A 15,994-nucleotide genomic window follows, 5' to 3' on the forward strand; every position below is an offset into this window, starting at 1 on the left:
TCTGCAGCTCTGCCCCCCACATGCTATGCCATTCTGCTGCAGGTTTTATTAGGGATGAAGTGCTGTATGTGGTGGTGGAGTAATTCTCTCTCCCCCACACTCACATGTGCGCATAGAAATGCATTCTGTGCATGCACAGTAATCTTTGGATGACACCAGTTGGTCATATAAGAGACATTAAAATAAAAGGATATGCCTTGTACTGCTTGCATTTTAAGGGTTGAAGTCATTTTTCTAGAATATTACCTATTCCTGTGTCAGTGACTCATGTCCTTGCTCTTGAGCACTTAAAAGTCCTCTTTTTCATTGGACTTGGCAGAATCAGGCTTTTCTAGAAAACCATGTGACTAGGGAAAAAATGTTCCTCTTTTATTTTCCATAAATGGAAGTTGAGAATCTAGGTTGTCCTGCCTCTATAAGGCAGTCCTGATCACAGCTGTATGATTCTATATGCAGTTGTTGTTGTTTTTCTAATGTTGTCAACCTTAATTAAAACAAAAGCTGTAATAACACATTTATGTCCAGCATACATACTCAGGTTTTTTTTTTTAAAAAAAAAATAATAATTATTTTTTGAAGTTGTGTTTTCTACAGATCAGTTTCATTTGTTCTGAGACGTTAGCGTTGTGTGCACTGTTGGGTTGGAAAGAAAAGAGAAGGAGGGTGCATGGGGTGGGCAATGCTTCTATTCTTCTACTTAGTGTATGTGTGGGATTTTGTGTCAGTGTCACTTGTGTGGGTTCTCTTTCTATTCGCTTGTTGTATTTCCACCAAGCAGTGTTTCCCAACCTTGTGCCTCCAGCTGTTTTTGAACTACAACTCCCATCATCCCTGACTAGCAAGACCAGTGGCAAGGGATGATGGGAATTGTAGTCCAAAAACAGCTGGAGGCACAAGGTTGGGAAACACTGGCCTAGAGTGTGTGGTTGGTTGTCTTGGGTTGGCTGTAGTGAGGTTTGTTTATGTGTGTGAGGGGGTGGGTTTTTTGGGTCAGGTTAGCCATGTTGAGCAGACATACTCAGTTGACACATTTTCTTTCTGTCCCACATCCTCTTCTTGAGTCCCGTTTTCCTCATTCTTGTTGTCTCTGTCTGTGGAATCATTTTAGCTATGTTAAATGTGTGGATGTATGTTTGCAGGCATTAGCACTGGACCATCTCAACGAAAAGGGCTTGTACAGAAGAGGAGAAGCACGACTACTCATGAATGAATTTGAATTGGCAAAGTGTGACTTTGAGAGAGTGCTAGAAGTGAATCCACAAAACAAGGCAGCCAGGTCACAAATCACTGTGTGTCAGAAGAAGACAAAGGAGCACAATGAACGTGACCGAAAAATATATGCCAACATGTTCAAGAAATTCGCAGAGAGAGATGCAAAGGTTTGCACCATGCCAATATGGCCTCCTTCCAACCTCTGTCCAACTTTAACTGTGCCAAAATACTGAGGGGGTGTGGTATATAATTATACAGAAATATTAACAATGCATTGGGTGGCATTCCACAAAGCTTTACTTGGCGTAGACCCAGTGAAATTAATGGACCTGACTTAGTCATGTTCATTAATTTCAGTGTGTCTACTCTGAATAAAACTTAGTGGGATACCACCCAGTATAGTTTCCACAGGTGGTGGTGGTGGTGGGTTCTTAGAATTCTCTTCTTGGGGGGAAATTAAGGTGGCTTGGCAGCACATGGAGGAGGTGGCTCAGAGTCTCAGGGACATCTTCCAGCATCCCACCACAGAGGGGTTTCCCCCCCCCCCTTTGTTTACAGAGGGGTATTCAGTCCTATGATGAATGCTCATTTGGGGCACAAAAAATGGCACAATTGAGGAGACGCTTAAGTCAGATTGTAGACACTCAGCCGTGAGCCCATAGTTGAATAATTTTCAGATTACCAATTCAGGTAGGTAGCCATGTTGGTCTGACGCAGTCAAAATAAATAAGAAAATTAAAAAAAATTGTCCAGTAGCACCTTAGAGGCCAACTAAGTTTGTCTCTAAGGTGCTACTGGACAATTTTTTAATTTATTTCAGATTACTGTTCAGTGGCACCTTAACTATATAGCTCATCCAGGCTAATAGGCTTTGAAATTCTCTATTTCCTTATAGAGGTGCATGTGTGAAGCTTCTGAATCACAACCAACATCTATATGCATACAATATTGTAAGCTCCAGATGCATTTTCATTTTGTGACAAACAATTTTTATAATCTGAAAGTTTTCCAGAAACCCTTACAACTGCTAGCAAAGACTAATAATGAAATGAATGCATTCACATTCATCGTATTCCTTTTCTTATCTCTAGCAGTAGAGGTTTTTCTTGCTGTTCACCTCTGTGTATCAGAGATGGCTTCAGATAAAATCTAGAATGTTTTGTAAGCATTGAGGATTCACCTGCTTCTACCATTTCACAGTTCCTCATACACTCAGAGTGGGGTTTAGGTAACAGGCAGTTTACAGAGGCATATCTTCCCGTCCCTTTCTACATTCATGTTGCAACTTCAGAGGTTGTTAGAGTTGTAGGTACCTGAAACATTCATTTCCCATGTTGAGTTTCATGTGCCCAACTTCATTTACAGCAATTAATGGAATAGTATTTCTAAAATACTGCTAGGAAGCAATTCCCTTTGCATTATTTTTTTCGAGTTTAAAAGTTCTGAGAATCTTTGAATTTATGCTTTAAGAACTTCTGCTTTTACCTCCTCACTAATCTCCACATTGTGTGTTTGCTGTTGGTTACAGGAGGAGGCCAGTAAACCCCCAGGAGAGGGAGAAGAAAAGTCTTGCTCTGAAATTGGGCTTAAGGAGACAGTGACGGAAGGTGAAGAAGCAGAGGGCCACGTATGATTGTGTAGCAGAAAGACAATCCTTCTGAATTCTGCCTGCATTCAAACAGGTTTCTGAAGAACTCAGAATTCAACAGTGTTTATTGTAAAGGTTGTTACAGTAGGCGTTATTGTGGAAGCAAAAAGCCTATTCAGCAGCTTCACAAGAAACTATAAAATCACAGCCACTGCTGTGAGCATTCTCAGCAGTGGAACATGAGCAGAGCGACAGTATGGGACCACTCCAAGTGGAACAAATGGTTTTAACACACACACACACACACACACACACACACACATACACACACACACACACACACACACACACACGAGTCTTGGTTATAGAAGATTTTTACTGAGGTGGCTCAAAGAGAACTCAATCAGTTTGCATCAGTTCTAAAGGCAGTGACCAGGGTTCTATAAAATGAGTTAGCATTTAGGAGCTGTCAGCTGTATAATTTTGGCATTGCATTTGGTGTACTGTAGTAGCACCACATGGGTGTATGTTGTCTGTCTTAAACAAAAACAAAACAAAAGACGCAGCTGCTACCAACGCAAGGCATCCCTCTGGCCCTACTAGAACCATGTGGAAAGCAGTTTATGGCTTTGAAAGCAGACTCCTGGGATCTTTTTCAGTCTGTCTTATATTTCCAATGGGTTTCTGTAGCACAACTGGTTTCTCAGGGAGCTGAGCAGTCCAAATCACACTATTATTTTTAAATGATTGTTTGCTGGAAAGGTCCCTGACCCATGGATGACTGAGCATGCCACCTTCAAGGCAAGAGTATCTTTTCTATCCCCACCCAATAAACTTCTGCACCTGGACTGAGTCAGGAACCCCCTTCTCCCCACAACACCAGTTGCGTGAGGGCACATCTATAGTCAAGTACTGTAGCCTGATTCCTTTTATGGATTTGTCTTGCAGATTTGCGGGAAAGGTATGCAGTGATAGACTTGGATTATGTGTTCAGTCCTTTTTTAGGGGCTTTATAGATACCTTTCCTGAGATTATAATACAGCGAGTAATGAAAATATTAAGAAAATTACATTTCCTTTCAGGAAATTATTGCCATTAGTCCTATAAGCAATCCAGTTTTGTTTTCCCATCACATTATAAGCATCTTAAGAAACAAAAATAATATTTTGGTTTTAAAATTCCGTGCTTGTTCTTGGGATTTCGATCTCACATTCTTACTTGGATTTCTCCCCAGAAGCTGTGCCACTGCTTTGTTTTTGTTTGCTTTATAAAGTGAAGAGGGTCCATTCTGCATCCAACCAATGGTTTTTTCGAAATGATTTTAGCTTAAAGCAGCACAGCAAATGTTCACTGCAGATGAAGTATCATATCAGTCTTCATTGTTTCTCAAAATACGTAACAGCACTGAAAGACAACTCCTAGAGAAAGATAATTGTACTCAAGTCCCACTGAAATTATGATGATTTTAAGTGCAAAAAAATGTTTCTGAGTTTGGGTCAGCAAGTTTACTGATCTGTAGCGGAATGCAAACAAATCCACAGCATATACTGCTATAGCACCATTACAGACTAGGGCATTTTGCTTTCCTATATACCAGAATGACAACACTGCTATGTTTTTAAACAAACTTTTTTAAAAAAAATGCTCTAATTTTAAAAAAGGGAATTAACAAATGTTTAACATATTTTCCTGTTAGTATCTGTTTTAAAAATGCATTTTCTTTTTTCCTATCTCTTCCTGGTCCTGCTGGAAGCATAGTTTTCTCCATCTCTCCTTTCTGCTTCACTGTTTGGTTGTTTAAACAAGCTAAAACCTTATTGGTAACTTATTCAAATAAAACCAGCTATGGTATGGTGCCATTTCTCCTGGTGACATGAGGATGTCCCTAAACAGTCATTGAACAGGGAAAAAAGGCAGGTGTTCTCTTCTGATGGAGTTCAGCACTTGAAATTTGTGTGGTAGTTTCCTGCTGGTTATTCTGTCAACTTTAAAGGAAACTAAAACCCAGTCAACAGCCAATCCTTACCTGTAAATTGTTGTACATTTCTCTACATAGTGAAAGTGGCTGAGCACTTTTCCATACCCAGATTTTGTTGTAGATTCATTTAGGTAGCCGTGTTGGTCTGATGCAGGAGAAATATATAAAAATAATAAAAATAAAAATAATAAAAAAATTGTCCAGTAGCACCTTAGAGACCAAATAAGTTTGTTCTTGGTATGAGTTTAAGTGTGCATGCACACTTCTTCAGATACACTGAAACAGAAGTCACCAGACTTCACTATATATAAAGGTCTGGTGACTTCTGTTTCAGTGTATCTGAAGAAGTGTGCATGCACACGAAATCTCATACCAAGAACAAACTTAGTTGGTCTCTAAGGTGCTACTGGACAATTTTTTTATTATTTTCATTATTACTATTTTACAAATTTTGTTGGTTTAGGATAGTGTGAGATGAAGGGATAAAATCGTACTAAACACTCACAGAATAGCAATTTGGCCGCATGACGTAATGCTTATACAACAGTTTGCTGTATACCAAGCGTTTTGCATTTCTATACCAAATCTTAGGCTTAAACTCTGCTTACATGAACCAAATTGGCATAACAGGGAGCAAGTTCTGCAAGACTGCACGTCATCATTTTCATTTTTGTTTTCTATGATATTTACGTAAGCCACGTGGCTTATTGTGAAAGTCTTAAACTCGCCCATAAAAAAATAGAAAGAAAATAAAATCTGCCCTGGGGGTGGGCTCTCAGTATGGGGTTTTTCCCCCAGATGATGTTGGTGATTTGCAGTGCTAGGAAGAGAGACCAAATTGGTAGCCTTGACCTTTTGCTCCTGACAAAATTTATCTGCCTCCAGTGATAAAACTGACTCAGTCCTCCATATGTTCTTGCTACAAATGCAAGAAAGGGCAAACAACTCAGCACAGTTTTTTGTTTGTTTGTTTTTAAAAAGTGAAATGGTACCAGGCACACATTTTATGTAGTTATAATTTCAGTTTTGCTATGACCATACAGGAAAGACTTTTCATCTAAAAGAGACCTGGCTTTGGTCCATAAAGGCCCCTCCCTAGTAGGCAGCAGCAGTAGAAGCTACTATGTTATGTCCTCCAAAGATAGAATTTCAGAATAAGAAGAATGATGGGCATGTAGTATTCAAAATATGTTCCAAGTTTTGTAGACTTCCATACTGTATTTTAAGTTCACTTTTGCACTCTCCTAAAACCTATGTCTGGGACAAGGTAGTCACTAAGCACAATCCTAACCATATCTACTCAGATGTTAGTCTTGTTAGATTCAGTGGGATTTATTCCCAGGTAAATGATGTTAGAATTACAGCCTTAGTTTATCAACCTCTGCCAGAATTCATTGTAGTCTTTCCCCCATTTTCACTTGTGGCTGTGTCATGTGGTGAGCATTCCATAATTTCCTCAAGCAACCCTTTTCTTGGCTTAACTAATTCTTCCTCTTCTCACTACATCTTCGCTCAGTTACTCTTGTTTATCATCAAATTGCCCACTAATCATAGAACTTTGCTGAGGATGCCTGACAGTTTTATGTCTTGTGCCTGCTGTGGTTTGGAAACTTGAACCTCTAAAGGTGGATGTTCAAGCAATTTCCTGTTTTGCAATCCTGTAGATCTGTAGACTATTTTTAGTTTTATATCTGTTGGAACATCAAGATAACTGCATCTACCTCAGTATTAAGTGGCTATCATTTTGTTCTTGAACATAGCCATTTGATGTTCATTTCCATGTTCCAAACTAAATTGGCTCTTTTCTAAAATTCTATTCCACGCTGAACTAGAACCTCTGTTGTATTGTTCCAAGCTGTTTGCACTAGCCCAAACTCTGTAGTACCTAGATTAGGTTATGCTAAGGATATTCTTATAAAAGAAAAAGAAGTGACTTCTACATCCTCTTTGGTATTTGGCATTGAAGTGGTAATTTTTTGCTTCATCAGAAAGAAAGGATCACACCCTATTATTAACAGCTGAATGCTTGTTGCCGGGTGAGTCTAATTATCCTGTGCTATCAGAGGGTGGTGGCTCTCCTTGGCAGTAGGTTACTCCAAAAACCACCTTTTACCTGTTAGAATCACCTGCTGAGAAGAAAAAAGCAGAATCAGTAGCAGACCACTTGCTAAAATGACTTCTTAATGTGCCAAAACATTGCTGACCATGCACTGCCTTTTCTATTTTCTATGCTCCCTCTCTAGTTCTTGTGCCTGTATGGGGTGACTAACCAACTCAGGTGGCCTTTTTACTCTGCTAAGTCATAATTATGTATTCATTGTATCTGTGTTGTAACAGCGGACTAAAAAATCCAGTCACAGTTTGTATTAAGCCAGCTTCAAAATTTCACACCCACCATTCACAATATATTATTCTACTCAATGTCCACTTCAGATCCATCTGAAGTGCAGGCAATGCCAAATACTCAGATTCTTAATACTGTCTTATTTGAGGCACTTTTTCCTCTTTCTCTTTTGATCCAGAGCCATTTGTCCTGGCATCATGAAAACCTAGACATTTTGTAAATTTCACCGGTTTCCTCAAAGTCTTAATTCAACAGCCAGAATTAGTAACAAATTTAGCTTGACTTACTACCCCCTCTTGCTATTTTGTTTCGCTGCCATGATTCTCACACCCAGGGATACATAAATTTTGTGTGGTTACCACTGAGCCTGCCTGTTGCCCACTTGTGAAAAGGGGACAGGCTTGTGCCTGCAATAATTATGGACTTGGTTTTCTGAGGCACTCAGAAGGAGTAAAAACTGTTTCTGAGCACCTCTGAACTTCAGTGTGACTTCAGAGATAAATACCTAGCACTCTGTCCCTTGGTGTCTGCAACTGCTAAGGTTAAAAGTTATGGGTAGGATTCAGCCCATGAGATCTGCCAGCAGAAGCCCATCCTAGTGTAGCAGGCCTTTCCCATTCTCCTCCCCAAATTGGCTTTAGGGGCAGGTCAGGAGAGTCCTCAGAACAGTGTATGGAGAGAAGGGGGTGGATTGTTCATGCTTGGAATGATCTGCTTAGCATTGCATTTAATTCCTCCCTTTGCTTGCCACAGGCAAGTTCATTTGTGGACCCATAACTGTGTTGCTATTTGTTTTCTGGTAGTGTAAAATTTTGGATGCAACACAATTCCTCCGAGTCAGCAAAGTTTCTGCATTCTGCATGGAATTTCTTTTCTGGTTAGAATGACCTTGCAGCCCCTAGTTAAGAAATCAGTACCTGAAAGAACAAGCAGGTTGGTAATCATCCCAGTGGGTTAAATGTGTCTTGCACCTTAATAGTTTGAAAGTTTTTCTTCAAATAAAACACAAAAAACAGAAGATGACAAGACACAGCTGTATTAATGTATTACTGGTAGCTGGAAAATGAAGCACTGTAGCCAGCTATTTTACCAGAGGTCTCATGTTACAAGGATAGTATACAAGGGATTTCTGACCCTCTGTTAACTTTCTGGCCCACTACTTATCCTGAAAACTTTGGAACAGGGAGAGCCAAGTTACGTAGAAGGTTTAAAAGGGTGGGTTAGATGAATGTGCAGATGGTGTGAATGGCTATTAGCTAGAATAACTAGCTGGAAATTTCCATGATCATAGATAAGGTGCCTCTAAATTAACAGAGGTTGGAGAAAAACAACAGAGAAAAGTCATCACCATCATGCCGTGCCTGTGATCCTTCCAGTAGTATCTACCTGGTCACTATGGGGAATAGAAATAAATGAACTTTTATTTAATCCTTTGAGGCAATTTTCATAACCTTGTGAATTGAAGTCTCTACTAAGCTTTGCTTTGCTTTACATATATAAAAATGTGCTTCCTGCCCAGGATTCTATGCGTTGTGTTGTACAGATAGAGCTTCTCTTGTCCGCTCTATTGAGGAGAATCAGAAAGCCCACTCCAAGCATGTGTGCAGCAAAGAATTGTGCTCAGAGAGGAGCAACACTCAGAGAAACTATGTTGTAAACTCTGAAAATTATTTAAGGATTCAGAATGCATACTTGTGAGCAGGGCTGGCCCACCTTTTTGCCTGAGGTGGAACATCAAGTACCCACACCCCCAAAAAGTTGAGGTGCATACACGAGGCAGGCAGGTTATTTTGGCATTTGAGGCAGAAAATCCCACAAATGTTTATCTGCTGGAATAAAATGGCAACTTTTGCAACACCCAGAAACTTCTGCCTGAGGCAGCCACTTTGCTTAATGGTTGGTGGCATGTGAGACCATTCATTCATTCATATATATAATACAAGGTTAATGCAAGTGTTGGGGAAACTGTATAAAGCAGCCATCTAAATTACTAAGGGAGAAGGTGTCCACCCCCTCCCAGCTCACATGCAACTGGTGTTTTAGTAACATAATGCACAGAACAAACTATAGAGCTGAAGGTGTTTTTTTTTTGGGGGGGGGTACAGTTTAATAGAGAGTTGGAGTTACGCCCATACAACCCTTACAGCTTGGGTCTCTGGTATGCAAAGAGCTATGATACAGAGCTTACAGGCCTTGTGTGCTGTTTCTTCCCAAAGTACTATGAACTTTAATACCAGGAAATAAAGCTGCATGCTTGGTGCCCAAAGGGACAGCACAGAACTATGGAAGCTATTGGCAGGAGCAGTTAGCTGCCATAGTACTTGCCCAGGGGAAATGGTTAGTTGCCCCTTGTGAACAGGTAAATATCAAACTACAGGACAGGTGTAAAAAATACACAGGTGGTTGCATGAGTGTAGTGGGCATATGTGTTGGGAAGCCAGGTTGTCTGCGCATGCGATAGGGTTCTGATGTGTTGTATTTGTACTACTACTAATTTACCGCACTTTAAATTTGGGCATCTCGCACAACCCTGGTCCATCCTCTCTTTACTAGGCCACATTGGTTTTCACCCCCCACAGTGAAATAGCACATGCTACTTTTTAATGCAGCTTTTCTAACCTGAATGCTTTTCTCCCCATCAAGGGGGGAAATAACATGAAGTGGCCTTGAAAGAGAGAGGCGACTGAGAATTTCAATTACCATTTACAGGAAAAAATGCAGAGCAAGCCACCTACCTCTCCAGGCCAGAGACTCTGTACCTCCCTTCTTCAGGAGAATAAATGCCTTGCTCCATTGATACAAGGGCAGGGCTACTAAATAGCATTTTACAAGTTGCTTTCAGTCCAGCTTCAGCACTTTAGAGGAACAGAGGAAGGGAAAGATACCTTATTCTGAAAGCCTCAAAGCCTGTTGCAAATGCAACAGAAGCCCCAGACACCATGGCCTTAAGGTAAAATTCATTCACTGTCTTTTCTCTCTTCATTCAGACCTTTCCTGAAGCTACAGGTTTTTCAGAGTCCATTTATTTCTCACCAATTGGATTTGAGGTATTGCTACTCAGGCAGACATCTGAATCCTCTCTCTTCCATGCTGCTGGAGGCAAAATAAGTCTATAGCCACAAGTGATATCTATTTCCTCTTTTTCAGTAACTGGAACAAAGGAGCACAGCTGCAGCATTAAATCTGTGGAAGGGTTCAGTTTTCATGCGTTTTGAGGGTGAAGGCATATAACATTTTTAGAGTGGAGAGGCCATATTCAATTTCAACATATATTTTCCTCTTTTGGGCAAATGTTTAAAAACCAGTTCCATAAAACCGCAGTGTTAGATTTGAAGCAAAGAAAAGCCAGCTGCATTGTGCAGATTGGCAAGTGCCGGTGGCCTGATCATTGCACATATGTGCACATCAATCCTCACAGCAGTTTTGCATCTTTCTTGCATGTTTACATTTTTAATAAATTGAGGAAGAATGACTAAATGTATATGTGCCACTTTAAAATAAAAATGCATAGTGTACCTGAAGCAGAATGAGAGGGTCAAAACTGATGATCAAGACTTCACCCTCTATTTCTTATATATACTTGGAGTCCAGTAATATTGCAAATCCCTGTGTAATGCGCACATAATAGCTAGAAACTAGAAGTCATTCAGTAAAAAAAGAAAAAAGCCACCTGTTTCCGGCTTTCACCCACCTTTATTTTCTTTTCTGCACAGTGAAAAAGAGTCATAAACAAGCTCTCTCCGCCAATTGGGCATCACACAAAATAATTGTTTTCCAATGTACACATACAACAGAAGCTGTTCCGAATCTCATTGTTGGCATTGCCTGTTTTGTTTTCTTTCCAGTACAAGGGTCTAGTTATTAGAAGAAAATGCCTCCAGTGCAATTTAACGTGGCAAAGGGTGGTGTGGCAGAACTACCGTATGTCTCTCACTAAAACATAGCACAGCAATGTAATACAGTTTCTAATGTGGCACGACTCTGCTGAGTGGAAGGTAATGAATGAGAACAATTTTTATTAAATGGAGTAGAAAGGCAATTACATACTGCTTAAGATCGCACACTGCTGGGGTGGGGCAGAAGTGGGTTGTCCCAAGGGTGCCCTAATGGTCTTTATATCCTTGGAGAGTGGGGCCTTCTCAGAACACCTCTTACAGAAACTTAAAGCACTTATCAGTGTTGGGGAAACTGTTTTACCCCTACTTGTGTCAAAAACATGAAATAAAAATAAAATCTGACCTTTTTTCCACCATATTGTGGTTTGCTGTTTTCCATATTTCTTTTCTACACTTATAATAAGAAGCTACCGACTTGAAGTAACTTCATTCTGAGTGTCTGGAGGCGGTTGGAGGATTGAGTCCTGGAGTGTCTGGAGGCGGTTGGAGGATTGAATCCTGACAAGGCAGAAGTACTGTTCTTGGGAGATGGGGCGGGCGGGTGTGGGGGACTCCCTGGTCCTGAATGGGGCAACTGTGCCCCTGAAGGACCAGGTGCGCAGCCTGGGAGTCATTCTGGACTCACAGCTGTCCATGGAGGCGCAGGTCAATTCTGTGTCCAGGGCAGCTGTCTACCAGCTCCACCTGGTACGCAGGCTGAGACCCTACCTGCCCGCAAACTGTCTCACCAGAGTAGTTTCATGCTCTGGTTATCTCCCGCTTGGACTACTGCAATGCGCTCTATGTGGGGCTACCTTTGAAGGTGATCCGGAAACTACAACTTATCCAGAATGTGGCAGCTAGACTGGTGATTGGGAGTGGCCGCCAAGACCACATAACACCAGTCCTGAAAGACCTACATTGGCTCCCAGTACGTTTCTGGGCACAATCCAAAGTGTTGGTGCTGACCTTTAAAGCCCTAAACGGCCTCTGTCCAGTATACCTGAAGGAGCGTCTCCACCCCTATTGTTCTGCCCAGACACTGAAGTCCATCGCTGAGGGCTTTCTGGCAGTTCCCTCACGGTGAAAAGCCAAGTTACAAGGAACCAGGCAGAGGGCCTTCTTGGTAGTGGCGCCTGCCCTGTGGAATGCCCTCCCATCAGATGTCAAAGAAATAAACAACTATCCAACTTTTAGAAGACATCTGTTTAGGGAAGCTTTTAATACTGGATAAATAATTGTATTTTAATATTCTGCTTGAAGCCGCCCAGAGTGACTGGGGAAACCCAGCCAGATGGGCAGGGTATAAATTATTATTATTATTATTATTATTATTATTATTATTATTATTATTATTTATTACACTCTGTGCTGTAGAGTGGAGAGTACTGCATGACCAATGTACAGCAGGATCCTATGAATGTTTGGAAGTCCCACTGAGATAAATTTCTTATTATTTACAACAGCCGATGTAACAAAAAAAAAAAAGGGAGAAGTCGATGGAATAAATTGCTACAACACACAGGAATAAGAATGTGAGGACTAACTGGACACAGGTAACAATATCATTATGAGTATAAATGTCACATTGTAGAGATGATTATTTCAAGAAGAATGGAGATTCTGGCTGCCAAGTTGGGGTTATAGTAGAGTCTGGAGCCCATCTAGTTCAGGTCGCCAAACTATGTCCATTGTGTAAATAGGCAACCACAGATCATATGCCACAGGCAGAGCTTTTATATAGCGATGCTTTTCAATTATGTCCGTTGTCAAGTGCACAGTAATCAAATACGATCCAGCCTATTGGCCACCCAATTCCCTTTGAGTTGTACTCTCGACACAGCTCATGCCCAAGGTGATGGAAGAGCAGCACTGGTCCACAGAATCATCTTGCACTTGAAGTGGGTTTCCATGGCATTCATTGTAAAACCAGCACTGCCTGCAGTATTTAGAAATGGATCTGGTTTCAGTCCTGCATTACAATACAAACAAGAGAGGTAGATGTTTGTGTATGAGAGACAGACTGACAAGAGAGAATACATCATTAAGGCATTCGCAGCCCATTAGCTAGATAGAGAAAAACTGTTGCTGTGCCAGTCAAGACGGTGAGATCTTTTATTAGATTCCCTTTTTTTAAAATAGCAACTGCCATTCAAATCTGGTCAGAACTGAAAATGAAGTAAATGGATACTGCAAATTCATGATGTGGTTCTTGCTGCCTTGGAAAGCACAACCCCAATGTCACCTTCTCCCTTTGCACAATCCTGTTAGACATCTTCCCCTGCATTATATCCAGCCGCCATAAAACAGGATTTGGGGGATATTTTCTCAACATCAAAAGCAGGAATATGGTATGCAAGAGCCTGTAAGCTGAAGTGCAAAGAGTGGTCCCTTTCTTGAATGGTCCCCCAGACTAAGGACTCAGCCTCTAAAGATTAAGGGGGGGGAATGTAAATGGAATAGTCAAGTCATGGTGTGGCAGGAGAGGAACTGTTTTGCTAATCTACGCAGCTATAGTTACTCAACAGTGTGGGAATGAATCACATTTTCAAGCTGCATGCCTAAGGCATTGCTTCTGCTAATAGACACATTAGTCTGATGTAGGTATGCGGAACCTTTGACCCTTCTGGTGTTGCTGAGCTACAATTTCCATCCCTGGCCATTGACCATGCTTGCTGGGACTGGTGGAAATTGTGGTTCAACAACATCTGGAAAGTCAAAATTTCCGTATACCTGGTCTAAGGTCCCAGGGTGTTGTCTGAAGATAGTTAAGTTAAATTTCTATACCAGCCTTCATCCAAAGATCACAGGGTGGTTTGCAATATAAAAACACAAAAATATATAGCATGATAACAAACAAAAATCATAAACATCCCTCCCCCCCCCCACAGTTTTAAAGGCCATAGATTGTTTAAATAGCCAAAGGCCTGAGAGAAATGTTTTTGCCTGACACCTGAAGATAGGTAACAAAGGTGTCAAGTGAGTCTACCTGGGGAGAATATTCCACAAGCAGGGAGCCACTGCAAAAAAGGCCTGTTCTTGTCCTGCCGCCCTCCAGATGTCTCACGGAAGGAGGCACACAAAGAAGGGTCTCACATGATGATCACAGGCCCCAGGTTGGTTCATATGGGGAGAGGCAGTCCTTGAGGTATTGTGATCTGGAGTCACTTAAGATATATGTGGAAACCCAAGGGAACCAGACCTGGCTGCACTGTCAATGCAGCTTCCTAGTCCTCAGGTAGGTGCTGTGTGAAACATTAAGGCAGCACATGGGCAAAGTTCAGAATGAAATTGTAAGTATAACATTGTTCTAAGCTGGAAGGACAGAAAACGACTGCTCTGCCATTGTACAGAAGGGACTTTGTTTCTTCAGCTTTCCCCCCTCACCTCTGCCCACACACCACCAAATTCCTTGTAGGCAGCTGAAGTTGATGGTAGTAAACTGCCACCTAGTGGGATAAAAATGCAACTATTTGTGAAAAAAGACCAAAAGCTGGCTGCTGTAAATTAATTCCATGGAAGGAGAGAAGTTGGAAGATGCACATAACTATATCTCAGTATCTTCGCCAAGATTCAGAGGGAGGTGATGAGAACAAGGCTGTGAATCACGGTTGTGATAAATGGTTCGTGCAGATGGGGCACTGCTCTGGCAATCTCCGTCTGTCAGTTCTGTGCCCAGATTTCTTCTAAAGCTTGGGAGTGGAGTGGCACTCTGTATATGCTTAGATTCCAACTCCCAACAGCCCCAGCCATCGTGGCCCAAGTCAAGGATTATGAGAGCTGCAGTTCAGCAACATCTAGAAGGCCACAAGTTCCACATACTTGCCCCAGAGAATCCTGGGAATAGTAGTTTGGGGATATGGCTGGGAGGGAAGACTCTCTCTCTCTCTCTCTCTCTCTCTCTCACACACACACACACACACACACACACACACCACATTCCCTCACAAAGCTCCATCATGGGCTTGCCTTGGGAGAAGTGACTCTGAAACTAGTTTAACTCTCTGGTATCTATCCTAGAATGATAGAGTTTGAAACCGTTTGTTTTCAGTAACAAGCACTGTGATATCTATCCCACTGATAGGAAATACAAATACATTTTTGTCATAAACTTTCTCGCTGTACTAGGTTAACTATGGATATGTTCACATTTTCACCCTAGAGTGTACTGAAGTCAGTTCCCACCCCCCACCCCCCGTTGTGCTTTGAAACCCCTCACCTTAAAATGGGTCGGAATCTCCGTTCGACTGAGCCACTCCTCTGAGTCTCCGGAATCTCCTCTGATGGTGATTAACGACCTAGGTCTTTGATGAGGCTTCAGGCACGTCCCCATTACTCAGGGTATCCAAACAGCAGCAGAAGGAGCCGAAATATGTGCCACATCGCTACGTTTTATTGCTGACTACGCAGGACAGAAAAGAATATGCATCTGCTCTCTGTAAAAGGCAGAGAACAACTGGAACAAAGAAACAGAAAACCAGTAACATCAACATCCGTCTCCCATCTCCCGTGAGACTTCCAACAGTCTGGAATGTAAACAGAGTCTTGTGACTCCAAGCACTGCACAGTGGCATAACAGAAACCTAACAAAATGTTGGTGAACTACGGGGTTCTCCGTTGCTCTGATTCATTTCAATATGTGTTCATGCCAGGGGGCTTTTATAGGGCAGTACTCTTCTTAGCCCATTTGTAGTTCTCCAATTCCAACAAAACACTTCTTTCTTTGAAACAGTTTCATGCTTCTTGCACACACACCCCTTTTGGAAGACTCGGGGTTGGGGTTTTACCAGAGCTCTTCCTCCATCTGCAGTCAAATTATCCAGTGATGCTGGAGGTTGAGGGAATTCCACTGCAAGGAGCAACTTTCTCTTGTCTGGTTGAGTCATCTGGCTTTATGATGCACTGACTCCGTGCCTGACATGCTGTCATCTGGATTGTGTGAGAGCTGATGTGTGGAAGATCTGGCCTTCATAGCACAGAGTTAGGCAATGTTTTCC

The 15,994-nt window shown here is 41.6% G+C and overlaps 2 protein-coding genes across 5 annotated transcripts in view; both read left to right on the forward strand.

Annotated features, from left to right (window-relative positions):
• Positions 1-11,368, forward strand: part of FKBP5 (FKBP prolyl isomerase 5) — a 55,342-nt gene extending 43,974 nt beyond the window's left edge. For all 4 annotated transcript variants that reach the window (XM_079980621.1, XM_079980622.1, XM_079980623.1 and 1 more), the window contains 2 exons: positions 1,140-1,379; positions 2,741-11,368. In XM_079980621.1, the coding sequence (XP_079836747.1) occupies positions 1,140-1,379; positions 2,741-2,845 (345 nt within the window). In that variant the 3' untranslated portion in view covers positions 2,846-11,368. The remainder of the gene's footprint in view (positions 1-1,139; positions 1,380-2,740) is intronic.
• A 1,093-nt stretch (positions 11,369-12,461) lies between these two features.
• TULP1 (TUB like protein 1) overlaps positions 12,462-15,994 on the forward strand; it is a 35,743-nt gene continuing 32,210 nt past the window's right edge. The window contains exon 1 of the mRNA XM_079982512.1: positions 12,462-12,553. The gene's annotated coding sequence lies outside the window, so the exon portion shown is untranslated. The remainder of the gene's footprint in view (positions 12,554-15,994) is intronic.

Source organism: Podarcis cretensis (assembly GCF_951804945.1).
Source record: "Podarcis cretensis genome assembly, chromosome: 6".
NCBI classification, from domain to species: Eukaryota; Metazoa; Chordata; class Lepidosauria; order Squamata; family Lacertidae; genus Podarcis; species Podarcis cretensis.